Genomic DNA, 27,975 nt, shown 5'->3' with positions numbered 1-27,975 from the left:
TTTTTATCTGATCACTTCACTTTTATTAGTTTCTCTTGGAATACAGTACAGAGGAATTATCAAAATATTCATGCTTTATTTGAGGAAGTTCTCTGCCTGAGATGGCTATATCCATAGCAAGGGCCCTTATTTCTGGTACAGCCTCAGTCCTGAGGTTGTCAGATGTGCCATAGGACCAAAAAGACAGAAAATTAAGAAATTGCATTTGAGAACACCTCATTGCTTAGCAAGAAGCTGCTTTTTATTTATAAAATGATAATGGGAGTGTTTATAGTGTTTCTCTGAAGTGCTGCCTGTGTTTCTTGAGCATCTTGTGGAGATGGGACCAGGGAAGTGTCAGTGAAACTTTTGAGATCCTCCCCATTGCCTACAACCAGCAGTTAATGGAAGCTATTGCTGAACCAGAGGGGGACCAGGGTGAATCACTGCTGATGTTTTCCTTTGGCTTTTGTTTCCTTTTCATTTGCTCCCTTTTCCTCTACATTTCATTTTTGCCTTTGTGTTCTCTTTCCCTTTTCCCTTGCATCTCCCCTTTCCATCTGCATTCCCTTCCGCTTTCCATTTCATTTCCCCTTCCTTTTTTCCATTTCCTGATTTCAGAAGCAGCAGCAGCATTTTGAGGGAAGCAGGATTACATGAGGCACCTGTGCCAGGCCTGTGATTATTTGAGCTTGTGAATTTTTCCTGAATGTCCCTCAGCATTCTTGGGGAGACAGACACAAATTCACTTTGATATTCAGCCTTTAGCATCCATAATAGATTTTCCAGGCTTAAATATGATTTTGCCAGCCAAAGCAGCCTTGAGCATTAACAAGGATGATATTGGGAGAGAAAACTCTCTTATCAGAAAGAATTCCCCAGTATCTTGTGTGGCGCTTCCCTGGGCAGGGCCAGGTACCTCCTACGGGGAGCCACTCAGGAGGTTGAGGGTGTACAGGGCCACAAACAGGGCTGCCATGGCCTCAAAGGGTTGATCCCTAGGGATAGCTGATCCATCTTCCTGGAGCTGCACTCCACTCAGATCCACCAGGGCAATGGTTAACATCTGTTCCTCCTCATGTGGGAAGGAGAGCAGCTCAGCATCCACATGGAATCTCTTCTTTCCCTTATACAGGCCATGTTCTAAGATGTTTGAAACCTTCACAGCAACAAGAAAAAAAGCAAAATCAGAATTTCAGTCAGTTGTCACCTTATCACATCACTATGGAAATATTGTTATAATTAACACAGCCCCAGCTTCCCCTTGCAAGGAGCCAAGTGTGATGTGTGTTCTCACCAGCTTCAGCTGTTGGGACACAATCTTCCTTTCCAAGGATTCCAGCAGCAGCAGCAGCTGATCCTCCAGTAACTCTGCAGAAATAAACTGCGTTTGGATCCAGAACCTCCCACCAAGGTTAGTGGTGGGATGGGAATCGAGAACAGGATGGGAAAGAGTGAAGAGGATGGGAAGGGTGATAATTCCTTGTAGGAAATGCTCCTTTGGCCAAAGGTGTTTTGGATGTTTTAATGGAAATGATTTGTGCAGGCTGAGTGTGAGAGTGATGTGGCTGTCACTCACAGAATGATGGGATAGTGGGCTGGAAGGGATCTCCAAGGATAATTGCTGTCCACCTCCCATCCCTGCACAGGACAATCTCAGCAATGTGAGCATGTGCTGAGAGCACTGTCCAAACCCTGCTGCAGCTCTGTGAGCCTTGGGGCTGTGACCATTCCCTGGGGAGTGTGTTCAGTGCCTGAGCACCCTCTGGGATAAGAACCTGTCCCTGACATCAAGCTAACTGTCCCAGCCACAGCTCCAGCCATTTGCTTGGGTCGTGTCACTGGTCACCAGAGCAGAGATCTGGGCTGCCCCTTGGGAGGAAGCTGTGACCACCCTTGGAGGGAGCAAGAGGCCCTGGATGGGTGCAGAGGGGGTTTCTCTCCTCTCCCCTCCAAGGGACTCAGATGTAGATTCCACTTGAGGATGAGGACGAGGAGTATGAGAAGGCAGCAGGAGGGAATGGCAGGACTGGGAGTCATCCCTGCCTCGACTTCCCTCTTTCAGACCCAAAGGCTCACCATGCAAAGCGTCAAGGACGTAGGTGATTCCCTCTGCCAGCTGAAGGAGACGATCTCTTGGAGAATGCTGTAAGGTGCTGAACAGGGCCTGTAAGTCTGGACTCTCAGTTTTCAGCTCACAACCATCATTTTGCTCAGCAACCTCTTCCATCTGCAAGGAACAAGGACAAGAAATGTCAGGATCTGAGGGCAGAGGCTGCTGCTTGTCCAGAGCAGAGATGTGCTGAGTGAAGGAATTTTGGATGGAGATTTGTGGCACAGGTCAGGTGACCTGTGGGGCAAGAGGTGTGGTCCTGGATGTGTCTGTATTTCTAAATCATGGCAGTAAGAAAAGCTTCACTTACTTTCTGGCTGAGCTCTTGAAGGAGGTTCTTGTCTCTCATCACAGCTTTGATGGTGTTTAAGATGATGAGCAGCAGGTCAGGAGACAACTCTGAGAAAATTCGGCAGGAGTATTTAACTTCTTTCTCCACTATTTGTTTTCCTGATAGAACTGCAAAGCAGAAGGAGTGCAAATGTGTCACTTGCCTTCTAGGAGTCTATAGACATTTCTGAAGCTGGAGTATGAAACACTGATATGAATGTTTTTGAAGTGATTAAGAATTTGGGCAGTTGTGATACCTCAGGGAAGTGGCAAATGCAAATCACTTCCGTTGATTTGGTTTATGCTGGGTGATTCCATCTTACCCAAAGCAGGTAATATTGTGCACATGTAAACTCTGAAATACATTACATATCCTCACCTTGTAAATATCCGATTACCTTTTCTTCCTCTGGGGTATGACCCAGATCTGAAAGAGAAAAAAAAGGATGTTTACTGTGTTCTGTACTAGTTTTCCCACTGCTGGTCACCCACCCTGTTTTCATCTTGATTCTTTTCTTCTGATTGGAATAGAAACCCTAACTCTGCTCTCTGTGCCATTTATCAGCAGTAGCTTTGCAGCTTCTGAAAAGTAAATCTGACAGTTCCTTCTTTCCTTTTCTTACTGACCCTTCCCCAAACAGGATTATACTTGTGTTCGTCTTGAATCTTGCATGGGCTGTGTGGCCTTCCCCAGGTGATTTCTGTCCCTCACACTGCCTCCCTCTCCATGCAGACAAGTTTAGGGTTTATCCTGGGCCAGGTGATTTTTCATAAAATGTTTCCTCTTCTGAACTCTTCCTGGAATGGAGGAATTGTTCATTTCTCCAATTACTTACCCCATGCTCCATCTCTAATGTGTATCTGGATGATCCTGAAGGCCAGAGTGCAGCCCTTGGGTATGATTATGCTTTGTTTGTTCTCTCTGGTAGCCTGGTCAAGGAAAACAACCTCTTAGCACACCTGGGTGCAGGTGTTGGGGAAGGAAGGGGACAGAAGCCAAACCTTTGCAAATAATGCAGCATAAAATTCGGCAATGCAGCCCCCATCTGCCTTGGTGGATTCCTTGTACACAGCCTCTTCTGAGGCTACGAGGATTTCGGTGACCACATATAGCTTAATGCGAGTTCTCACTATTTGTTTGATGAAGGAATGATCCATGTTGATTTCCCTAAAAGAGAAAAATTATAGGAAGGGTTTGGAACACCAGCAGCAGATGACACAGCTGGGGAGGATGTGTAGATTTTTCCATGGCCTGCTTTTTGGAAAAAAGGGTTCACAGAAATGGCTTCTTTGAGAAGCTGCCAGAAGCTTCCACCATGTCCAGCAGAGCCAATCCCTGATGACATTGAAGATGGAAATGCTGCTGGCCAAGGCTGGGTCAATTAGAGATGTTGGTAACATCTCTGTGATAACAGACTTAAGAAGAATATCAAAACAAATTGGAACACAGATTTTTCCTAGCCAGAGAAGAGGAGGAGGAGGTGAGAACATGTGAGGGAAACAGCATGGAGCCACCAAGGGCAGTGGAGAAGGAGGGGCAGGAGGTGCTGCAGGTGCCAGAGCCAAGATTCCTCTGCAGGCTGTGCTGAGACCATGGTGGAGCAGCTGTGCCCCTGCAGGCCATGGGAATCCACAGGGGATGCAGAGATCCACCCACAGCCCATGGGGAGGTGCCCATGCTGGAGCAGGTGGATGGCTGGAGGAGACTGTGATCCAGTGGGAGACCCAGTGGAGAGAGGGGGCCCTGCTCCCAGGCTGGAGCAGCCTGTCCCTGGAGGACTGCACCTGTGGAAGAGTGACCCAGAGCACAGCAGTTCTGAGAGGACTGCTGCCCATGGGAAGGATTGCTGTTACAGCAGTTTTGGCAGGACTGCTGCTGGTGAGATTTGGAACCACGCTGGAGAAGTTCATGGAGAACTGTCTCCCATGGGAAGGGAGCCCCACAGCGTAGCAGGGGAAGGACTCCTCTCCCTGAGCCGCAGAAGAAAACCTTGGGTGAGGAACTGACCAAAACCCCTATGCATTTCCCTGGCAGTGTTGGTGGCAAGGAGGGAGGGGCTAAGAGAGGTGTTTTTAAGGGCCTGTTTAATTTCTCATTATCTTCCTCTGATTTTGTGGGTAATAAACTCATTTTGTAACTCTAGGTTGAATATGTTTTGCCCTTTGAGTGTTTTCTCAAGGTCCTTATCTCAACTCATGAAGCATTTGTTGAATTTTTTGTCTCTCTGCCCAGCTGTAGCAGGGGATAGAGAGTGAGGGACTTTTGTCAGTGCCTGGCATTTGGCCAGTGTCAAACCACAACATAGGAATAAGCCAATAGCAGAGAATGGTCAGGGAGGCCTTGTCACTCCATTCCCTTTCTAAGCTGGCCTAGTTAGAGGAAAATCATGCTCTAAGGTCTTAACCTTGGTTTTAGGCTGTTGAAAACATATTGTTGACCTAGTGTGTGCAGGAGATGGATGAATGGAGTGTGTGTGCTCCCTTTGTCATTCCTTACCTTTCTCCTCTCAGTTTCTCCAGTGATTGCAGTGATATGCTCTTCTCCTGTACTGTGATAGAAAGCTCTTTGGACACGGAGGCAGCCCCTTTCAGCTCTACACTTGCAGGATCAAGTGGAACGCTGAAACCTCCATCAGCTTGGTCAGCGCTGGTTATTGTGAGAGTAAATTGTCTGGAATCTTGATAGATGGGCTCTGAAATAATTCCATGTGTTATGTTAAGCAGGACTACATAGACTCACCACTGTAAGTATATCACACACAGGAAAGCTGGAATTTGGTAGAGTTCAGCCACAAAAGGTTCAAAAACATTATCTGTGGTATATGATAAATTCATGTAGATAAATTTGGGCATTACCTATTTGTTTGCCGTCTTTTCCAGGCATCAGCACATCCTGCAGTGTGAACCTTGAATGCTGGTAGTAGGGAGCTCGGTGGAATATGTATTTTGGTTTTCTTTTTTTTGTCAGTAGACCGAGGGGCCTGAAGTGCTCGTTGCCTGCGATGCTCTCGACAGGGATTAATTCTTTGCCTGGATCCATTTGATTTATGATGGATTTGGTTGCTTTTTTAAACATTCTGCTGTGATTGAGGTTTTGAAGTGAAGTCAAGGAGATTTGTGCCTTGGGAAAGAGGGAACACGAATTAAGCCAAAATACTTGAAATATTAGCACAGAATCACAGAATGAACTAGGTTGGAATAGACCTTGGATATCATCTAGTCCAAGCTATGACCAAACACTTTCCTCATCATGGCGCTGAGTGCCATTCCAGTCTTTTCTTAAACATGTCCAGGGATGATTGCTGTGCCACATCTCTGGGCAGACAATTCCAGTGACCATTCAGTCTTTCAGTGTAAAATACTTTCCTGAGGTCTAAGCTACATTTCCGCTCGTGCAGCTTAAGCAAGACATTGTAATAACATTATAATTTAATTATTAAGAAATTTTCAAAAAAATTACTGATATTACCCAGGGGCACAAGTTTCACAGGGTTTTTACAGGGAGTGTTTGGAGAGGAAGCAGAAGGAGCTGTTGGTTGTTTGGCCTTGTATGCCTTTGCAGGTGATTTTGCACCAGTGATTGTGCAGAGAGAACAGAGCAGGCAGACTCTGAGGATGCTGATTTTATGGACAAATATCCACCAAAAGAGACAGAAATCAGCCCAGCCTAGCTCCTTGAGCAGACCCTGTTGGTCTGCAGGGGAGAGCTGGTGTTTGAGGGGCAGAAAGAAATCCCTATTTCATTTCAGAGACATCTTGTTTTTATCAGAAAGTTTCAGTTTCACTTTTCTGGTGTTTTACGGAATGGAGCTGGAGAGGGAAAATACAGCAATCCAGAATGGTTTTGACTTATTAAAAATATGGATATTGATCTAATACCGATATCCAACTGTGACGAACAAAGACTCTCTAACAGTTTGAAGTTAGAAAGCGTGTGTTTCTTACAACGCCGGGCAGCGTGCGGGATAGCTTCCAAATACACACACGCAATTTACAAATGCTCACAGGGTCTTTTTATGTATAGGAATGTTGAATACCCAAAACACAAATGCATATTCATAACTCTGGTCCATCCCATTACCCCCTTCGTATGGTAATTAGCCAAAAAGCAATTAAGCATGCCTAGTTTTTACTTTGAAATGGGTCAGTGGTCCTTCTTATGGGGTGGCATCTCAAAATGATGAAGTAAGATGGGTCCTCCTGGCTTTAAATTTTTAATCTTTTAGTGTTGGTGACACCTGAATCCTGTTTTCTCAAGACTATCTGATTTATGATCACATTGTATTCTTGGAGTCTACTGATTAGGCTGACAGGCCTCCCGATTAATCAGTTCCTTACATCCGGCTTCTGTTAACAAAGGGAAGTTTACCTCAGCAATATCTAGTTTAACTAAAGTCCTTAATTCTTCAAAATTAATGTCTCAGTTTGGGTGCGAAGGCTCATCCTATTCCTCTCTTGAACATGGTCAGGGACACCTTCCACTATCACAGGTTGCTCCAAGCCCCGTCCAGCCTGGCTTTGGACACTGCCCGGGATGTGGGTCAGTCGGTGCCAGAGCCTGACCACCCTCACACAGAGGAGTTTCTTCCCTGTGTCCCTGCATCTAACCCTAGTTGCTTTCAGTTACAACCATGCCAAAGGCAAAAAGCTTTGTGTGCGCAATGTTAGTAGCGCTTCCGGGCTCTTTCCCTTGGGAGCCTCAAAGAAGAAAAGAGAAACTAAACAAGAGCACTTAAAGAACAAAGCTCCCGCCAATCCTCTGTCCTGCCCAAAGCTCTGGGATAATGCACTTACCTGTTTGTGGGATGGTGGGTGTGCAGAGCAGACCGTGGGGCTGCTGAGGTGATGTGGCCTCTGGAGAGCAGCTGGACGGGGGAGAAGTCCTCTGGCTGTCTGCCGGAGGTGAGCAAGCGTTTGCTAAGTATAGGAAACATCAGTTGTACAGGAAACTTGCACTTCCTCAAACCCGGAGCAGAAAGTGAATGGATTTCTCTTACCTTGCTAACGAAGAGGGAGGTCCCTGAAGCAACTCCTGGGCAGGAGCCGCCTTCGACCCGATCCGTGCTGGAGGATCCCAGCAGCTTGTCAGGAGTTGTTCCCAGTTGTGAGATCCCTTCAGCACTTTTACACCCCTAGCCCGTGTTCCCCCTCAACAAATCAGCTGCTGCCTGCGTAAAACTTCCTTTTTAAGTCATCACACTGCGTCTCTGAAAGGCGCTGTGGGTAAATGAAACTTCTACAGGTGCAGGAGATATAAGTCCATTGCTGGAAGTGTCCCAGACCAGATTGGAGAGGAAGATGTCCCTGCCCCTGGCAGCAGGTGGGACTGGATTGGCTTGAAGGTGCCTTCCAGCCAAACCATCCCATCATTCCATGATTCAACTTTATAGAGGCATGTAACACTGCTGTTCTTTGACAGATGGAGAAATGGACTCAAGAGGAGATACTGACACAAAATTCCTCTCTGTGAAGTCGGTTGAGAGCCTGGCACAGGTTTTCCTGGGAAGCTGTGGCTGCCCCATCCCTGGGAGTGTCCAAAGGCAGGTTGGATGTGGCTTGCAGCAACCTGGGATAGTGGAAGGTGTCCCCTGCCCATGGCAGGGGGTTGGAATGTCTCTGGAGCTTTAAGGTCCCTTCCAACCTGTGCCATTCCGTGTTTCCTGGATACATTGCCATGCTTGTACGACAGCAAAGGCCATCCAGGTGAGGATTCCAGGACTCAACTGCTGGAATCAAGTTTTTACCTGAATACTTTGTTTTCATTAGTTTCTCTTGCAGTACAGTACAAAGGAGTTGTCAAAATGTTCATACTTTATTTTACAAAATTCTGTACATGAAACTCTTGCATCTATAGCAAGAGTCCTTAATTCTGCTACAGCCTCAGTCCTGAGGTTTTCAGATGTGCCATGGGACCAAAAAGACAGAAAATTAAGAAATTGCATTTGAGAACACTCAATTGCTTAGCAAGAAGCTGCTATTTATTTATAAAATGATAATGAGAGTGTTTATAGTGTTTCTTTGAAGTGCCTGTGTTTCTTGAGGATCTCAGAGAGATGGGACCAGGGAGGTGTCAGTGAAACCTTTGGGATCCTCCCCATTGCCTACAACCAGCAGTTAATGGAAGTTATTGCTGAACCAGAGGGGGACCAGGGTGAATCACTGCTGATTTTTTTCTCTGGCTTTTGTGCCCTTTACATTTCCTCCCTTTTCCTCTGCATTTCATTTTTGCCTTTGTATGTACCTTCCCTTTTCCCTTGCATCTCCCCTTTCCCTCTGTATTCCCTTCCCCTTTCTATTCCCTTTGGCCTTCCCTCTCCCTGTTACTGATTACAGAAGCAGCAGCAGCATTTTCAGAGAAGCAGGATTACATGAGGCACCTGTGACATGCCTGTGATTAACTGGGCTTGGATTTTCCTGATGTCCCTCAGTATTCTTGGGAAGACAAACAATTCAATTTGATATTCAGCCTTTAATATCCATAATTGATTTTCCAGCCTTAAATATGCTTTTTCCAAAAAGGAGCCTTGAGCATCAACAAGGATGATATTGGGAGAGAAAACTTCATTGTCAGAAAGAATTTCCCAAGATCTTGCGTGGAGCTTCCCTGGACAGGGCAGGTACCTCCTAGTTGGAGCCACTCAGGATGTTAAGGGTGTACAGGGCCACAAACAGGGCTGCCACAGCCTCAAAGGGTTGATCCCTAGGGACAGCTGCTCCATCTCCCTGGAGCACCACTCTACTCAGCTCCACCAGGGCAATGGTTAACCTCCGATCCTCCTCCTGTCAGAAGGAGAGCAGCTCAGCATCCACATGGAAAGGCTGCATCTCATACTCGAGGTCATGCGTCAGTAGGTTTTCAACCTTTAAACAATAATAAAAAAAGCAAAATCCAAATTTCAGTCAGTTGTCAACTTATGACATCACTATGGAAATACTGTTGTAGTTAATATAGCCCCTGCCTCCCCTTGCAAGGAGCCAAATGTGATGTGTGTTCTCACCAGCTTCAGCTGTTTGGGACACAATCTTCCTTTCCAAGGATTCCAGCAGCAGCAGCAGCTGATCCTCCATTAACTCTGCAGAAATAAACTGGGTTTGGATCCAGAACCTCCCACCAAGGTTAGTGGTGGGATGGGAATCGAGAGCAGGATGGGAAAGAGTGAAGAGGATGGGAAGGGTGATCATTCCTTGCAGGAAATGCTCCTTTGGTTAAAGGTGTTTTGGATGTTCTAATGGAAATGATTTGTGCAGGCTGAGTGTGAGAGTGATGTGGCTGTCACTCACAGAATGATGGAATAGTGGGCTGGAAGGGATCTCCAAGGATAATTGCTGTCCACCTCCCATCCCTGCACAGGACAATCTCAGCAATGTGAGCATGTGCTGAGAGCACTGTCCAACCCCTGCTGCAGCTCTGTGAGCCTTGGGGCTGTGACCATTCCCTGGGGAGTGTGTTCAGTGCCTGAGCACCCTCTGGGATAAGAACCTGTCCCTGACATCAAGCTAACTGTCCCAGCCACAGCTCCAGCCATTTGCTTGGGTCGTGTCACTGGTCACCAGAGCAGAGATCTGGGCTGCCCCTTGGGAGGAAGCTGTGACCACCCTTGGAGGGAGCAGGAGGCCCTGGATGGGTGCAGAGGGGGTTTCTCTCCTCTCCCCTCCATGGGACTCAGATGTAGATTCCACTTGAGGATGAGGATGAGGAGTATGAGAAGGCAGCAGGAGGGAATGGCAGGACTGGGAGTCATCCCTGCCTCGGCTTCCCTCTTTCAGACCCAAAGGCTCACCATGCAAAGCGTCAAGGACGTAGGTGATTCCCTCTGCCAGCTGAAGGAGACGGTCTCTTGGAGAATGCTGTAAGGTGCTGAACAGGGCCTGTAAGTCTGGACTCTCAGTTTTCAGCTCATAACCATCATTTTGCTCAGCAACCTCTTCCATCTGCAAGGAACAAGGAAAAGAAATGTCAGGATCTGAGGGCAGAGGCTGCTGCTTGTCCCTATCAGAGAGATGTGCTGAGTGAGGGAATTTTGGATGGAGATTTGTGGCACAGGGCAGGTGACTTGTGGGGCAAGAGGTGTTGTCCTGGATGTGTCTGTATTTCTAAATCATGACTGTAAGAATAGCTTCACCTACTTTCTGTCTGAGCTCTTGAAGGAGGTTCTTGTCTCTCATCACAGCTTTGATGGTGGTTAAGATGATGAGCGGCAGGTCAAGAGAGAACTCGGAGAATATTTGACAGTGCTTTTCATCTTCTCTCACTACTACTCCTAATTTTCCTAGTGAGGGACCTGCAAAGCAGAAGGAGTCCAAATGTGTAATTTGATTTCTAGGAGTTCACAGGCATTTCTAAACCCAGAATATGAAATGCTCGTATGAGTGTTATTGAAGTGATAAATGGATTTGGGCAGTTGCGATACCTCAGGGAAGAGGCAAATGCACCTCTACTGGTGAATTGTTTTATGCTGGGCGATTCCATTTTACCCCAAATAAGTTGTGCAGTAAAAGCTTTTAAATGCATTACTAATGCTTACCTTCATAAGATGCAGTTATGTAGTCTTCTCTTTGGAAATAACTCGCGTCTAAAAGAGGATAAGGACATTTATGGTGTTCTACTTGTGCTTTCCCACTGCTGTTCACCCACCTTGTTTTCACTCTGATTCTTTTTGTCTGATTAGAAAACAAACAAACCCAAACTTTGCTCTCTGTGCCATTTTTCAGCAGGAGCTTTGGTGCTCCTGAAAAGTAAATCTGAGACTTCCTTTCTCTTCTTTTCATACTGACTCCTCTCCAAGCAGCATCTTCTTCGTGTTGCTCTTGGATCTTGCTTGGGCTGCATGGCCTCCACCAGGTGATTTCTGTCGCTTACACTGCCCCCCTCTCCTTGCAAAGAGGTTTAGCGTGTATCTGGGGCCAGGTGATTGTTCATAAAATGTTCTTCCTCTTCTGCATAGTTTTTGGAAGGGAGAAATTGGTCATTTCTGCAAGTTACTTACCCCATGCTCCATCTCTGATGTGTATCTGGATAGTCCTGAAGGCCAGGGTGCAGCCCTTGGGTATGACTATGCTTTGTTTGTCCTCCCTGGTGCTCTGGACAAAGAAATCAACCTGTTAGAACACCTAAGTGGAGGTGTTGGGGAAAGAAGAAGACAGAAGCCAAACCTGTGCAGAGGCTCTGGCATAACACTTGGCCATGAAGCCCCTGCCAGCCTTGGTGGATTCCTTGTACTCAGCCTCCTCCGAGGACTCGAGGATTTCAGTGACCACATACAGCTCGATATCTGTTCTCCGTAGTTGTTTGATGAAGGAATGGTCCATGTTGATGTTCCTAAAAGAGGAGGATAGGATGGGTTTGGAACACCAGGAGCAGCTGATGCAGCTGGGGGGATGTGTTGGTTTTCCATGGCCTGGAGTCTGGTAACAGGGGTCCACAGAGGTGGCTTCTGTGAGAAGCTGCCAGAAGCTTCCAACATGTCCAGCAGAGCCAATCCCTGATGACACTGAAGATGGAAATGCTGCTGGCCAAGGCTGGGCCAATTAGAGATGTTGGTAACACCTGTGTGATAACAGACTTAAGGAGAATATCAAAACAAATTGGGACACAGATTTTTCCTAGCCAGAGAAGAGGAGGAGGAGAGAACATGTGAGGGAAACAGCATGGAGCCACCAAGGGCAGTGGAGAAGGAGGGGCAGGAGGTGCTGCAGGTGCCAGAGCCAAGATTCCTCTGCAGGCTGTGCTGAGACCATGGTGGAGCAGCTGTGCCCCTGCAGGCCATGGGGATCCACAGGGGATGCAGAGATCCACCCACAGCCCATAGGGAGGTGCCCATGCTGGAGCAGGTGGATGGCTGGAGGAGGCTGTGATCCAGTGGCACACCCAGTGGAGAGAGAGGGCCCTGCTCCCAGGCTGGAGCAGCCTGTCCCTGGAGGACTGCACCTGTGGAAGGGTGACCCAGAGCACAGCAGTTCTGAGAGGACTGTTGCCCATGGGAAGGATTGCTGTTACAGCAGTTTTGGCAGGACTGCTGCTGGTGAGATTTGGAACCACGCTGGAGAAGTTCATGGAGAACTGTCTCCCATGGGAAGGGAGCCCCACAGTGTAGCAGGGGAAGGACTCCTCTCCCTGAGCAGCAGAAGAAAACCTTGGGTGAGGAACTGACCAAAACCCCCATGCCCTTTCCCTGGTGGCAAGGAGGGAGGGGCTGGGGAAAAAAAAGGTGTTTTTAAGGACTTAGTTAACTTCTCATTATCCTCTTCTGATTTTGTGGGTAATAATCTCATTTTGTACCACTAAGTTGAGCCTGTTTTGCCCTTTGAGTGTTTTTTCAAGGTACTTACCTTAATTCATGAAGCATTTGTTTAAATTTTTTTGCTCTCTTCTGCCCAGCTGTAGCAGGGGAGAGAGAGTGACTTCTGTAAGTGCCTGGCATTTGGCCAGTGTCAAACCACAACAGAGGAATGAGCTGGTAGAAGAGGAGGGTGAGGGCAAACCTTGTCACTCCATTCCCTGTCTAACCTGGCTTAGTTAGGGGAAATTCATGCCATTATTCTTGGTTTTAGGCTGTTGAAAAGCTATTGTTGACCTAGTGTGTGCAGGAGGGGGATGAATGGAGCGAGTGTGCTCCCTTTGTCCTTCCTTACCTTTCTCTTCTCAGTGCCTCCAGTGATTCCAGTGATATGCTCTTCTTCTGTAGCTTGATAGAAAACACATTGGACAAGATGGAATCTCCTTGCAGCTCTACAGTTCCATCGTCAAATGAAATGCTGAGACCTCCATCAGCTTGGTCCATGCTGGTTTTTGTGAGGGTGAATTGGCTGAAATCTTGATGGATGGACTCTGAAATTATTTTATGTGTTACGTTAAGCAGAACTACACAGACTCAGCACTGTAAGTACATCTCACACAGGAAAGCTGGAACATAGTACAGTTTAGGCACAAATGGTTCAAAAACATTATCTATGCGTCATGGTTTGGAAAAGACAGGTGTATGCTAGGGAGAGCTGGGCCTTCCTTGGAATGGATAATTCAAACCTGCTCTCTCCGAATTATTATAATTTTGAAAATTGAGGAGCCTCTCAGCAAATATATGCAGATTGGGATGACCTTTTATTACTAGTATGTATAACAAGGCAAACAAAAGAACCACTACAGCCTTAACAAAACAGAACCAGGAACTCAGTAATCGCTTCTCTGCCCACTGGACTTTCCCCTTTGGTGCAGTTCTGGGCACAGCCGGCAGGGGCGCTGGTGGCTCCCGGCGGGCAGGGCGGGTGCGCTGATTCCCCCGAGCCTGCAGGGGGCGCTGTCGGGCGGGCTCGGGGAGCACACGGCGGTGGCGGCTCGGCCCAGGCGGGAAGGGATGGAAGAGATGGATCAGAAATTCTGGACCTGTGGCTGAGGACGCGGAAGGTCTCAGCAGGCAGGGCTTGCAGGCTACAGAGCAGCAAAAAAATACTCAGAGCAGTGGCAAAGAGGCGGAAGGGGTTGGAACAGCAACCCTGCTCCTGGCGTGGCCACAAGCCCCTCTTTTAATAAGGCAGGAGATAAGCAGATCCCAGTTCAGTGGCTGCTCCCAGGAGCAGGGGCTCACCCCACACCAGCAGAAACAGGACTGAGCTGGACTTCTGCAGCAGCAGTTAGTTCCTTTCCCCAAGCTGCAGCTACACCACTGTCCTCTGAAGGCTCAGATCGAATGAGATTTTCCCCTCTCCACCGTCTCAAGCACCCAGTCATCACAGCTTCTTAGCATTACAATGGGAAAAAATGCCACTGGTAACAAGTAAAGAAAAAGGATTAAAAAAACTCAAACCCCAACACTATGGTATTTGATAAATTCATAGTGATAAATGTATGCTTTACCTATGTGTTTACCATCTTCTCCAGGCAGCAGCACATCCTGCAGTGTGAACCCTGTTTGCTCGTAGGAGGGAGCTGGGTGGAATACATGTTTTGATTTTCTTTTTTTTTTCACTAGACAGAGGGGCCTGAAGTGCTCATTGTGTGCGATGCTCTTGACAGGGACCAATTCCTTGCTTGGATCCATTTTATTTACGATGAATTTGGTGACTTTTTTGAACATTCTGCTGTGATTGAGGTTTTGAAGCAAAGCCAAGGAGACTTGTGCCTTGGGAAAGAAGGAGCATAACTCAAATTACTTGATATAATAGGAGGACATTGTAACAAATTGTTACTTTAATGATTAAGAAGTTTTCAAACTGATGACTCAAAATCCCCCTATTGTCCAAGGACATGAATTTCACAGGATTGTTACAGGGAGTGTTTGGAGAGGAAGCAGCAGGGGCTGTGGGTTGTTTACTCTTGTCCCTCTCTGCAGGTGAACCCCAGGCGTTGTGCAGGGAGAACACAGATGGCAGACTCTGAGGGTGCTGATCTGGGGGGCAAATGTGCCCCAAGATAGAGAGAAATCAGCCCTGCCCAACCCAACTTCATTTGACAGACCCTGTTGGTCTGCAGGGGAGAGCTGGTGTTTGAAGGCCAAAAAGAAACTATTTTTTTTCTGAGATAGCTTGTTTATATCAAAAAGTTTCAGTTTCACTTTTCAGGTGTTCTACAGGAAGAAGCTGAGGAGGAGAAACTGGGCAATCTATATTGATTTTGGTGGGGAGAGACCTTAAGACTCATCCCATTATACCCCTGCAATTTTCAGGGACACCTTGCACTCTCCCAGGTTGCTCCAAGCTGCATACAACCTGCCCTTGGACACTCCCATGGATGTGGCAGCCACAACTTCTCTGGGCAACCTGTACTGGGTCCCGATCAGCCTCACAAGAGGAATTTCTTGCCAGTATCCCATCTAACTGTGTCCTCTTTGAGTTTAAACCAAACACAAATAGCCTTGTGTGCTCAATGTTAGTAGTCCTTGCAGGACTCATTCCCTAGAAAGTCTCCAAGAAGAGAGAAAAACTAAAGAAGAGCACTTAACAGAGAACTTCCACAAACCCTCTCTCCTACCCAAAGCTCTGGGACAATGCACTTGCCTGTTTGTGGGGTGTGGGTGTGCAGAGCAGACTGTGGGGTTGCTGAGTGATATGGCCTCTGGAGAGAGCAGGACTGGGCAGAAGTTCTCAGGCTCTCTGCTGAAGGTGTGGCAGAGTTTCGTAAATACCAGGGCCATGAGTCTCTCAGGAAGCTGGCGCCACCACATCTCCATAGCAAAGAAGTTGGATTGTCTTACCTTGCTAATGGGGGGCTTCCCCAAAGCGACGTTAGATCCGATACTTGCTGGAGGATTCCTGGGTGTTCACACCAGAGTTATTATTGTCCAGAATTATTCCCTGCTGGAGCAGTTTCCTGTGGTTTCACCAGTGTTCAGCTTCCACAAATTGGCTGTCGCTTCCGTAACTCTTCCTTGAGCAGAGTCTGTTACAGGGGCTGTGGATATAACTCGAGTTTCTTCGTCGCGGTCGGGGGAGACAGAGACGACATCAAAGTTCATGCGGCAGAGAGAGCTTTTAATGGTGTGCACATCCTTATATAGGCTACTCAAGGCTCTGCATTTGAACCTAATTGGCTGTGATTTGGTTACCACCCAGCTCACTGGGCAATAGCTACGTGCCTATGTTCTCGTCAGAGAGTGGCACCACTCTTTGTAGCCAAATCCCTCCTCCTCTCAATGGCCTCTTTAGGCTCACAGTCCACCTGTTTGACTTCATATTTCTTCAGGTATAGGAGATGTAAGCCCATCCCTAGTAGTGTCCAAGGCCAGACTGGACAGGAAGGTGTCCCTGCCCCTGGATTGGCTTTAAGATCCCTTCAAGCTGAACTGTTCCATCATTTCACGATTCAGCTTCATAGAGCCATGTAACGCTGCTCTTCTTTGACATGGAGAGATGAACTCAGAAGGGGATATTGGCGAGACATTCCTCCTTGTAAATGTAGGTGAGACCCTGGCACAAGTTTTCCAGAGAAGCTGTGACTGCCCCATCCCTGGGAGTGGCCAAGGCCAGGTTGCATGTGGCTGGCAGCAACCTGGGGTAGTGGAAGGTGTCCCTCCCCATGGCTGGGGCTAGAGCTGGATGAGTCATAGGGTAGCTTCCAACCCGAGCCATTCTGTGTTTCCTGGATACATTGCCATGCTTGTTTGACAGCAAAAGCCATCCATGGGAATATGCCAAGACTCAAGTGCACATTTTTACCTGAATGCTTCACTTTTACTAGTCTCCTTTGGAATACTCTACAAAGGAGTAATCAAAATGTTTATACTTTATTTTGGAAAGTTTTCTACAATGAGACTCCTGTATCTACAGCAAGGGCCCTTAGATCTGGTACAGCCTCAGTCCTGAGATTGTCCGATGTGCCATGGGACTGAAAAGACACAAAATTTAGAACTGACAGATGAGAACACACAGTTGCTTAGCAGGAAGCTGCTCTTTATTTATAAAATGATAATGAGAGTGCTTATAGCGTTTCTCTGAAGGGCTGCCCATGTCTCTTGAGGATCTCAGGGAGATGGGACCAGGGAGGTGTGAGTGAAACCTTTGGGAACCTCCCCATTTCCTACAACCAGCAGTTAATGGAAGTTATTGCTGAACCAGTGGGGGACGAGGGTGAATCACTGCTGATGTTTTCCTTTAGCTTTTGTTTCCTTTTCATTTCCTCCCTTTTCCTCTGTATTTCATTTTTGCCTTTGTATGTCCTTTTCCCTTGCATCTCCCCTTTACCTCTGTATTCCCTTCCCCTTTCCATTCCCTTTGGCCTTCCCTTTCCCATTTCCTGATTTCAGAAGCAGCAGCAGCATTTTCAGGGAAGCAGGATTACATGAGGCACCTGTGCCAGGCCTGTGATTATTCGAGCTTGTGGATTTTCCTGTTGTCCTTCAGTATTCTTGGGAAGACAAACAATTCAATTTGATATTCAGCCTTTAATATCCATAATTTGTTTTCCAAACTAAAATATGCTCTTGCTCGCCAAAGCAGCCTTGAGCATCAACAAGGATGATGCTGGGAGAGAAAACTTCATTGTCAGAAAGAATTTCCCAAGATCTTGCCTGAGGATTCCCTGGGCAGGGCCAGGTACCTCCTACTTGGAGCCACTCAGGATGTTAAGGGTGTACAGGGCCACAAACAGGGCTGCCATGGCCTCAAATGGTTGATCCCTAGGGACAGCTGATCCATCTTCCTGGAGCACCACTCTACTCAGCTCCACCAGGGCAATGCTTAACCTCCGATCCTCCTCCTGTGAGAAGGAGAGCAGCTTAGCATCCTCATGGAGAAGCTGCATCTCATACTTCAGGTCATGTTTCAGTAGTCTTTCAACCTTTAAACAACAATTAAAAAGCAAAATCAGAATTTCAATCAGTTGTCAACAGATGACATCACTACAGAAAAATTTTTATAATTAACATAGCCCCTGCCTCCCCCTGCAAGGAGCCAAATGTGATGTGTGTTCTCACCAGCTTCAGCTGTTGGGACACAATCTTCCTTTCCAAGGATTCCAGCAGCAGCAGCAGCTGATCCTCCAGTAACTCTGCAGAAATAAACTGGGTTTGGATCCAGAACCTCCCACCAAGGTTAGTGGTGGGATGGGAATCGAGAGCAGGATGGGAAAGAGTGAAGAGGATGGGAAGGGTGATCATTCCTTGTAGGAAATGCTCCTTTGGTCAAAGGTGTTTTGGATGTTTTAATGGAAATGATTTGTGCAGGCTGAGTGTGAGAGTGATGTGGCTGTCACTCACAGAATGATGGAATAGTGGGCTGGAAGGGATCTCCAAGGATAATTGCTGTCCACCTCCCATCCCTGCACAGGACAATCTCAGCAATGTGAGCATGTGCTGAGAGCACTGTCCAAACCCTGCTGCAGCTCTGTGAGCCTTGGGGCTGTGACCATTCCCTGGGGAGTGTGTTCAGTGCCTGAGCACCCTCTGGGATAAGAACCTGTCCCTGACATCAAGCTAACTGTCCCAGCCACAGCTCCAGCCATTTGCTTGGGTCCTGTCACTGGTCACCAGAGCAGAGATCTGGGCTGCCCCTTGGGAGGAAGCTGTGACCACCCTTGGAGGGAGCAGGAGGCCCTGGATGGGTGCAGAGGGGGTTTCTCTCCTCTCCCCTCCATGGGACTCGAATGTAGATTCCACTTGAGGATGAGGACGAGGAGTATGAGAAGGCAGCAGGAGGGAATGGCAGGACTGGGAGTCATCCCTGCCTCGACTTCCCTCTTTCAGACCCAAAGGCTCACCATGCAAAGCGTCAAGGACGTAGGTGATTCCCTCTGCCAGCTGAAGGAGACGATCTCTTGGAGAATGCTGTAAGGTGCTGAACAGGGCCTGTAAGTCTGGACTCTCAGTTTTCAGCTCATAACCATCATTTTGCTCAGGAACCTCTTCCATCTGCAAGGAACAAGGAAAAGAAATGTCAGGATCTGAGGGCAGAGACTGCTGCTTGTCCCTATCAGAGAGATGTGCTGAGTGAGGGAATTTTGGATGGACATTTGTGGCACATGCACAGGGGCAAGAGGTGTTGTCCTGGATGTGTCTGTATTTCTAAATCATGGCAGTAAGAAAAGCTTCACTTAATTTCTGGCTGAGCTCTTGAAGGAGGTTCTTGTCTCTCATCACAGCTTTGATGGTGTTTAAGATGATGAGCAGCAGCTCAGGAGACAATTCAGAGAAGATTTGACAGCAGTTTTCAACTTCTGTTTTCACTATTTTTAGTTCTTCTGTTGAGGAGGCAGTTGCAAACCAGAATGAGACCAAATGTGTCACATGAGTTTTAGTTCACAGGCGTTTCTAATGCCAGAGTATGAAACACTCATATGGGTGTTTTCGAAGCAATTAAGAATTTGGGCAGTTGTGATGTCTCAGGGAAGATGCAAATGCATGTCTCCTGGTGAATTGTTTTTCGCGGGGAGATTCCTTCTTACCCAAAGCAGCTAAAAGTTGTGCATGTGGAAGCAGGAAAATACACTACTTACCCTCATCTACATAACCTTGCCTATCCTTAGCTTCTTCCCAGAAATATTCTAGATCTGAAAGAAGACAAAAGGGATAGTTTTCTATACCAGCCTTCCTAGTGGTGGTCATTCACCCAGTTTCCTCCAAGTGTCTGCTGTTCTTTGTATGAAAGGAAAAGTAACATCGAGACTCTGCTCTTTGTGCCATTTATCAACAGAATCTCTGCAGCCCCTGAAATGTATATCTGAGGCCTCCTTCTTTCCTTTCTTTACTGATCTCTCCCCAAACAACATATTTTTCCTTGCATAGGCTTGTGGCCTCCCCTATTTGATTTCTGTCCCTCACGCTGCCCCCCTCTCCTTGAAAACAAGTTTAGGGTGTATCTGAGGCCAGGTGCTTCTTCGTAAAATGTTCTTCCTCTTCTGCATATTTTCTGGAAGGGAGAAACTGGTCATTTCTGCAAGTTACTTACCCCATGCTCCATCTCTAAGGCAAAGCTGGAGGATCCTGAAGGCCAGGGTGCAGCCCTTGGGTATGACTATGCCTTGGATTTTCTCTCTGGTAGCCTGGTCAAGGAAAACAACCTGTTAGAAGACCTGAGAGCCTATGTTGGGGAAAGAAGGAGACGGAAGCCAAACCTGTGCAGAGGCTCTGGCATAACACTTGGCCATGAAGCCCCCGCCTGCCTTGGTGGATTTCTTGTACTCAGCCTCCTCCGAGGACTCGAGGATTTCAGTGACCACATACAGCTCGATGTCTGTTCTCCGTAGTTGTTTGATGAAGGAATGGTCCATGTTGATTTTCCTAAAAGAGGAGGATAGGATGGGTTTGGAGCACCAGGAGCAGCTGATGCAGCTTGGGGGATGTGTTGGTATTCCATGGCCTTGTTTTTGGTAAAAGGGGTCCACAGAGGTGGCTTCTGTGAGAAGCTGCACAGCTGTTCTGTGGCTCCTTGCGCTATTGTAGAATAGGGTGCTGGCTTCTTTTTGTCTGGAACCAGAAGCAAGGCTTAGTGAGCCAGCGATTGAGACAGCTGATGGATCTCAATGGGATACGTGGGCTGTACATTTGTTGTGGCATGAGGTCCTTGTCCTGTTAGCATGTCTGGGTGGATCCCATACAAAGGATCTCCCACTACTCGATGTTTGTTGGCTTCTTCAGTTGTCAAACGCTTCCATTCTCTCTCAAATATGAGAAACCGAGAAGGAGATAACAGGGATGCAGTGCTAGTAGAATCAGCAGGGCAACGTACATCTGCAGTAAATATATACTGAATTATGTTTCTGGCTGCTTCTGATCTGATTCCATAAGTAGTGACTGTTTGCTTTGCTGACTCAAGCACTTTCCATTCGTGAGGTTCCCAAGTAGCATTCCCATTATTGACCATGACAGGGCAGGCCATGGAACTGGTGACTTGCCAATCTCCATCTAAAATAGCATTTTTAAGAACTGAAGTCCAGTGTCTCTCAACTGGATTTTTTGGCATTGCTGGCAATGACACCTGCTGTGCTGAAGCAAAAACCGATGGTGCAGGGGGAGCTGTCAGCACACATGGGGAGGTTGTGCTCTCCCTGTGACCAGGGCTGAGGAACTGCAGCTCTTTGCTTTTCTATTTGATCTTGTCGGGTTGACAGCTCAGCAAGCTTGGCTATTATTTGTTGTAACTCATTTGCACGCTGTGATTTTTTTTCTGGGACCGCTGTTTGCTTTGGAGACTGAAGCTGGGATTCTCATCCTCCGACATCTCTGAGCCAGAGCCATGGGAGAGGGGACATTGTGGTGATGCCTTGGCATGCCATGACCGGGCTGCTGGTCGTGCTGCCACTGCTGTGAGAGTCAGGGTCACCACCCGCCCCAGCGCGTTCTGCCGCTTCCCTGTTGTCAGGAGAGGGAAGGGGCTGCGGCTTCTCACTCCTGTCTCCACCTTGCACTCCGCTCCCTTGTTTCGGTGCCAGCCCTGTTTCTCCCTCAGCTCCGCCTGACTTCTCATCTTTCACCACACCCCCAGGTTCCTGTGGCCGAGCTGCTTCCTGCTCTTTCTCAGTCTGCCTTGGCATCGGCAGGAAAACTTCCATTCCTGGAGACATGCAGTCTATTACATCCTGCAGAGTGGGGCTGACCAGAGCCATTGTTCCCTTCACAAGGCAGGTATTATACACACCAAAGAATTTCGCGACCTTGGAGGATTTTTGCACCTCCCTGCTCTCGTCCACCGTCCCCTCAAGAGCCTGAATGGTGGCCTTGGCAGCCTTTTTTTCAGCTGAGAGAGTCGATGAGATAATTAAAAACTTCTTCCAAACCGCGCCAAGTTCTTGAGCTGTTTTCCCATCTTTCCTGCCTCCAATGACACAGTCCCACAGCATTTCTCCTATTTCTTGCCACTCTGTCTCACTAAACATGAGTGACGGTCTGGTTAATTTCCCTTTTTTCTTGGCCCATAGGGCTAGTTGTTCTAAGTAATTTTCTTTTACATTTTCACCTCTCTTAGAGATAATATTTAAAAGGAGCCACATCACCACCGGTAACTCTCTATCCATATTTTTTTCTTTCTGTTTCTTTGTTTCACAACTGCGGCTTACCTCCCACCACGGCGAGTTGCTGCTGCTCTACTTTTCAGACCAGGCAATCCTCGCTTTCCAGCTTTCCAGCTCCGCAAATCTTCGCTCCCCCGCTTCTGTTTTGTGATCCGGGAACAAGCATGGAGTCTTCCCCATATTAAAACGAATTTAAACCCGCATAAAAGTGAAATACAAATCAAAAAAGAAATCCACTGTATCTAAACGAATCCGCATCAAAAGCGTAATCAAAACCCTCATCCAAGTGTAATCAAAACCTGCATCGAAGCGAAGGGTCCCTGCTCAGGCGCTGTATGAAGTCAGGGAACCCCTAAAATATGGGAAGCCTGGAATCAGAGCAACGTAGATCAAACCAATATGGTTAGCATGATGTTCTCTCTTTATTCTGTCTCAAATGGCAGGTTATATACTCTTCGGTATGGTTTACAATTAAAAGTCATAAAAAGAATGCAAACAAACATTGTTTATCTTATTCTTAAGGTGGCTAAAATGTTCACACTACAAAACTCTACCTGTAAACACCTAGAAACCCACTATCCCATGTACACACCTGTCTTGGTTTGGGAAGACAGGTATCTGCCAGGGAAAGCTGGAGCTTCCCTTGGAATGGAGAATGTAAACTACCACCACGACACTTTTTTCCAATTATAATATTTTTGGTTAAAAGCTTTTAGGCAAAAGATTTTGGAAATAGAAATAACAGTTCTTTACTGGTATATTGTCACGGTCGGCGGGAGAAATGCCACAATCGATATGATTGAATCAACAAGACTCAGTTTACTTAGAAGTGTTTACAGAATTTATAGCACACCTAATAAGCTCATGCATAAAAGTAAAAGTAAGCATACTATTGGTTAAATGAAGAAGCGTGAATCTGACTCCCACCTCTGCATTCCTATGGCTTCTGCTACGCATTTGATATTCTCCAGAAGCACCCTCAAGGACCCCAGAGACACAATGTCTCTGTCTAAGGAAAAGGGCTGCAGTAAAGATAAGAGCTGCTAGCATCCTGTTGCTATCCAGCTGCAGATTGTTTATGTGACCCCTCTTAGATAGCCACTTCCCTACGGTATATATAAAACAAACAAACAACAACAACAAAAGAAAAAAGAAAACAAAACTACAGCATTGATGACAAAAACAGTACCAAAAACTTTGAGGACTTTGCTTCACAAAAACCCAGGGCACTTTGGTCTCGGTGCCTTTGTATGATCCTCAGGGCACCAAGCTGGGAACAGTGGAAAAAAAGTCTCGGTAGCTGTAGAGTGGCAGGATGTCCCAGCAGAGCAGGGGCAGGGTCCCGGCAGGGCAGGGGGATGCAGGGTCACGCTGTAGCAAGAGGAGCAGCGCTGATGGAACCACGATGGCAGGGCAGGGCTGGCCCAGCTCTTGCAGGGCGGCAGAGAAGCTCAGAATTCCAGGGTGAGCAGATGATGGCAAATTTCCCAAGACTGGACTGCAGTGAAATCCTCCAGCAGGAGCACCAACCCAGCCGTGCCTTCTCCCCGAAGGCTGAAAACCAGAGAGAGAGGCTACCTGAAGCTCTGTCCTTTTTTCTGCCTCAAAACTCCACCCCCCTCTGAGCTTTTACCATCCCTTTGTTTTGTTAATTAGTCTTAAGTACGACATTTAGTCTCCTTGGTAACTTATGGGGAAAAATTCTTTAGAATAAAAAGGAACAAAACCTAACACCCAACAACACCTTAACGTAATTTCTAACTGCACCACAGGCTTCACAGACCTGAATTTGGGGCCCAGGCTGGAGTAGCTCAAACCTTAATCCAAATATAAATCATGTCCTCGCTCTCAAAGAAATTCTTCAACAAATAAGGAATTTGGGCAGTTGTGATGTCTCAGGAAGAGGAAAATGCAAATCACTTCTGTTGATTTGTTTTATGCTGGGAGAATTCCATCTTACCAAAAGCAAGTAAAAGTTGTGCAAGCGAAAACTCTAAAATGCATAACTTATCCTCACCTGCAAAAGATCTTTTTATTATCTTCTTGAGAAATAACCCAGATCTGAAAGAGGATAAAAAAGACATATACACCGTTCTTCATCCGCCCACACACTGGTGGTCCCCCACCCTGTTCTCACCATGATTCTTTTCTTCTGAGTAGAAAATAAACAAACCTAAACTCTGCTCTCTGTGCCCTTTATCAGCTCCTGAAAAGTAGATCTTAGGCTTCTTTCTTCCTCTTTTTTCATGACCCTTCCCCAAACACCATCTTTCATGTGTTGTCCTTGGATCTTGCATGGGCTGTGTGGCCTCCCCCAAGTGATTTCTGTCCCTCATGCTGCCCCCCTCTCCTTGCAAACAACATTAGTGTTTATCTGGGGTGCAGTGATTCTTCATAAAATGTTCTTCCTCTTCTGCACATTTCATGGGAGACACTGCTCATTCCTGGAAGTTGCTTACCCCATGCTCCATCTCTGATGTGTATCTGGATGGTCCTGAAGGCCAGGATGCAGCCCTTGGGTACGACTATGCTTTGGGTGTTCTCTCTGGTAGCCTAGGCAAGGAAAACAACCTCTTAGAACACCTGAGTGCAGGTGTTGGGGAAGGAAGGAGGAGGAACCCAAACCTTTCCAAAGATTTTTCCATTAAACATGGTCCTGAAGCGCCCGCCTGCTGTGGTGCATTCCTTGTACTCAACCTCTTCTGAGGCTTCGAGAGTTTCGGTGACCACATAAAGATCAGTGTCTGTAGTCTGTAGTTGTTGGATGAAGGAATGATCCATGTTGACATTCCTAAAAGAGGAGAAAGATAGGATGGGTCTGGAGCACCAGGAGCAGATGATACAGCTGGGGGGATGTGTTGGTTTTCCATGGCCTGGAGTCTGGTAACAGGGGTCCACAGAGGTGGCTTCTGTGAGAAGCTGCCAGAAGCTTCCACCATGTCCAGCAGAGCCAATCGCTGATGACACTGAAGATGGAAATGCTGCTGGCCAAGGCTGGGCCAATCAGAGATGTTGGTAACATCTCTGTGATAACAGACTTAAGGAGAATATCAAAACAAATTGGGACACAGATTTTTCCTAGCCAGAGAAGAGGAGGAGGTGAGAACATGTGAGGAAACAACATGGAGCCACCAAGGGCAGTGGAGAAGGAGGGGCAGGAGGTGCTGCAGGTGCCAGAGCCAAGACTCCTCTGCAGGCTGTGCTGAGACCATGGTGGAGCAGCTGTGCCCCTGCAGGCCATGGGGATCCACAGGGGATGCAGAGATCCACCCACAGCCCATGGGGAGGTGCCCATGCTGGAGCAGGTGGATGGCTGGAGGAGGCTGTGATCCAGTGGCACACCCAGTGGAGAGAGGGGCCCCTGCTCCCAGGCTGGAGCAGCCTGTCCCTGGAGGACTGCACCAGTGGAAGAGTGACCCAGAGCACAGCAGTTCTGAGAGGACTGCTGCCCATGGGAAGGATTGCTGTTACAGCAGTTTTGGCAGGACTGCTGCTGGTGAGATTTGGAACCACGCTGGAGAAGTTCATGGAGAACTGTCTCCCATGGGAAGGGAGCCCCACAGTGTAGCAGGGGAAGGACTCCTCTCCCTGAACAGCAGAATAAAACCTTGGGTGAGGAATTGACCAAAATCTTTCCTGGGCACTGTTGGTGGCAAGGAGGGAGGGGCTTGGGAGCAAAAAGGTGTTTTTGAGGACTTAGTTAATTTCTCATTATCCTCTTCTGATTTTGTGGGTAATAAACTCATTTTGTACCTCTAAGTTGACCCTGTTTTGCCCTTTGAGTGTTTTCTCAAGGTCCTTAACTCAAGAACCCTTAATTTAATTTTTTCTCTCTCCTCTGCCCAGCTGTAGCATGGGAGAGAGAGTGAACAACCTTCCCCAGTGCCTGGCATTTGGTCAGTGTCAAACAAGGACAGGGCGATAAGTCCGTAGAAGAGGAGGTTCAGGGGGGACCTTGTCACTCTATTTCCTGTCTAAGCTGGCCTAGGTAGGGGAAATTGATGCCCAAAGGTCTTAATCTTGATTTTTGTCTGTTGAAAAGCTATTGTTGACCTGGTCTGTGCTGGAGGGAGAAGACTGGAGTGTGTTTGCTCCCTTTGTCGTGTCTTACCTTTTTCCTTTCAGTGCCTCCAGTGATTCCAGTGATATGGCCTTCTTCTGTACCTTGATAGAACACCCCTTGTAGATGAAGACAGTTCCTTGCACCTCTGCACTTGCAGGTTGAACTGAAAGGCTGAGACCTCCATCAGCTTGGCCAGCTCTGACATTTGTGAGAGTAAATTGGCTGGAATCTTGATAGATGGGCTCTGAAATAATTCCATGTGTTATGTTAAGCAGGACTACACAGACTCAGCACTGTAAGTATATCACACACAGGAGAGCTGGAACTTGGTAGAGTTCAGCCACAAATGGTTCAATAATATTATCCATGGTATTTGATAAATTCATAGTGATAAATGTATGCTTTACCTATTTGTTCACCATCTTCTCCAGGCAGCAGCATATCCTGCAGTGTGAACCCTGTTTGCTGGTAGTCGGGAGTTCGGTGAAATACGGTTTTTGGTTTTCTTTCTTTTATCAGTAGATAGAGAGTCCTGAAGTGCTCATTGTCTATGATGCTTTTAACAGGGACAAATTCTTTGCATGGATCCATTTGATTTGTCATGGATTTGTTGGTTTTTTTAAACATTCTGCTGTGGCTGATGTTTTGAAGGAAAGCTGAGTGGATTTGTGCCTTGGGAAACACAATTTAAGACAAATTACTTGAAATGATAGCAGAACGTTGTAACAATGCATTCCTTTAATTATTAAGAAGTTTTCAAAATAATGACCCACATTATCCAAGGACACAATTTTCACGGGATTGTCACCAGGCATATTTGGAGAAGGAGCAGCAGGAGCCAGGTGTTTTTTGGACTTGTTCTGCTTTACTGCAGAACCCCAGTGACTGCCTAGACAGAATACAGTTGGCAGACTCCGGGTGCTGATTTTGGGGACTAACGTGCCCCAAAATAGAGAAAAATCCGCCCTGCCCAGCCCAGCCTTGTTGGGCAGGCCCTGGTGGTCTGCAGAGAAGAGCTTGAGGGGCAGAAAGAAATCCCTGTTTGTTGTCTGAGACAGCTTGTTTTTATCAGAAAGTTTCAGTTTCACCTTTCAGATGTTTTACACAAAGGAGCTGGGGAGGGGAAATTGGGTAATCCAGAGCGGTTTTGGTTCGACGGAACATTAACATTCATCCCATTCCTCTCCTTGCCATGGTCAGGGACACACTCTCAGGTTGCTCCAAGCCCGATCCTACCTGGCTTTGGCCACTTCCACGGATGGGGCTGCCACAGCTTCTCTGGGCAACCTATGCCAGGGCCTGATCAGCCTCACAGGGAGGAATTTCTTCTCAATATCCCATCCAATGCTACCCTGTTTCAGTTTAAACCATTCCAAAGACAAATAGCCTTGTGTGCTCCATGTTAGTAGCATTTCCTTGACACATTGTTTTGAAGTCTCCAAGAAAAGAGAAAAACTAAACAAGAGCACTTAAAAGAGAGCTCTCACAAACCCTCTCCCCTACCCAAAGCTCTGGGATAATGCACTTGCCTGTTTGTGATGTGGATGCCTCCTGTGGCTGGTGGGTGTCTGGAGCAGACTGCAGAACTGCTGTGTTCTCTGTTGATACTGAAATAATCCAGAATAAATTTTCTAAACAATTTGAAGTGTTAGAAGGCAGGCATTCTTCATCTGCACAGGACACACAGCAGATCTCTCCTTAACCTGGGTGTGTGCTGAGACTGTGTAACCAGTGATTTACCTACCACATTTATACATATTCATTATGATGAATTGCTTGTCTAAGACATCAACACCGCTTTCCTTGGAACTAATTTGCCTGCAAACACCTTTTACTGGGAGTCCTTTTATGGTCCTGGAGTTTCAACAGACTGGTTCTTTGGTACTCATGTTCACTGAATGTTTGATATTAAAGGTGTCCTTTTCTTGAGCTTTCTCTTACCTTGCTAATGGAGGGGGAGTTCCCTGAAGCAACTCCTGGGCAGGGGCAGTGTTCAACCTGATCTGTGCTGGAGGATCCCTGGCTGTTCATAGCAGCTTATCCAGAATCAGTTAG

The 27,975-nt window shown here is 47.1% G+C and overlaps 3 protein-coding genes across 3 annotated transcripts; all 3 read right to left on the bottom strand.

The window, feature by feature from the left end:
- LOC136372227 (gasdermin-A3-like) lies at positions 1 to 27,951 on the bottom strand. Its single transcript, XM_066336741.1, has 10 exons — positions 27,862 to 27,951; positions 14,274 to 14,538; positions 4,920 to 5,115; positions 3,425 to 3,590; positions 3,259 to 3,352; positions 2,802 to 2,849; positions 2,403 to 2,551; positions 2,059 to 2,209; positions 1,277 to 1,350; positions 1 to 1,138 (listed from the first exon to the last, which is right to left on the bottom strand). The coding sequence occupies exons 1-10, from the start codon at positions 27,949 to 27,951 to the stop codon at positions 902 to 904; spliced, it is 1,470 nt and encodes a 489-aa protein (XP_066192838.1). The 3' UTR covers positions 1 to 901.
- LOC136372231 (gasdermin-A3-like) lies at positions 8,359 to 26,608 on the bottom strand. The gene is made up of 10 exons (XM_066336747.1): positions 26,328 to 26,608; positions 25,969 to 26,164; positions 19,962 to 20,127; positions 19,796 to 19,889; positions 19,343 to 19,397; positions 18,937 to 19,099; positions 18,609 to 18,750; positions 17,827 to 17,900; positions 17,389 to 17,690; positions 8,359 to 8,981 (listed from the first exon to the last, which is right to left on the bottom strand). Exons 1-9 carry the CDS (start codon positions 26,545 to 26,547, stop codon positions 17,454 to 17,456), a joined length of 1,347 nt encoding a protein of 448 aa, XP_066192844.1. The 5' UTR covers positions 26,548 to 26,608; the 3' UTR covers positions 8,359 to 8,981; positions 17,389 to 17,453.
- Positions 9,047 to 13,203, bottom strand: LOC136372091 (gasdermin-A3-like). Its single transcript, XM_066336555.1, is given in 9 exon segments — positions 9,047 to 9,202; positions 9,382 to 9,438; positions 9,440 to 9,495; positions 10,204 to 10,354; positions 10,550 to 10,704; positions 10,948 to 10,995; positions 11,410 to 11,503; positions 11,576 to 11,741; positions 13,055 to 13,203. Coding segments are annotated over 9 exon segments (1,032 nt in total).
- Positions 27,952 to 27,975: the final 24 nt, after the last annotated feature.

The sequence above is a fragment of the Sylvia atricapilla genome, chromosome 27 (genome assembly GCF_009819655.1).
Source record: "Sylvia atricapilla isolate bSylAtr1 chromosome 27, bSylAtr1.pri, whole genome shotgun sequence".
NCBI lineage: Eukaryota > Metazoa > Chordata > Aves > Passeriformes > Sylviidae > Sylvia > Sylvia atricapilla.
The sequence above is the reverse complement of the archived record's forward strand: the minus strand, read 5'-3'. Positions and strand labels throughout refer to the sequence as shown.

Excerpts from the sequence above, each read along its gene's own strand:
- LOC136372231 (XM_066336747.1), bottom strand. The coding sequence starts at position 26,547 with ATGTTTAAAAAAACCAACAAATCCATGACAAATCAAATGGATCCATGC. Across the intron at positions 18,751-18,936 it reads TCAGCCAGAAATTAAGTGAA|GTTCCTGAGCAAAATGATGG; the intron begins GCTTTTCTTACT and ends CAGATGGAAGAG. Across the intron at positions 17,901-18,608 it reads CGTCCTTGACGCTTTGCATG|AGTTACTGGAGGATCAGCTG; the intron begins GTGAGCCTTTGG and ends TTATTTCTGCAG.
- LOC136372227 (XM_066336741.1), bottom strand. The coding sequence starts at position 27,951 with ATGAACAGCCAGGGATCCTCCAGCACAGATCAGGTTGAACACTGCCCC. Across the intron at positions 14,539-27,861 it reads ACTCCCCCTCCATTAGCAAG|GCACAAGTCTCCTTGGCTTT; the intron begins GTAAGAGAAAGC and ends TTCTTTCCCAAG. Across the intron at positions 3,591-4,919 it reads GAGAAACTGAGAGGAGAAAG|GGAAATCAACATGGATCATT; the intron begins GTAAGGAATGAC and ends TTTCTCTTTTAG.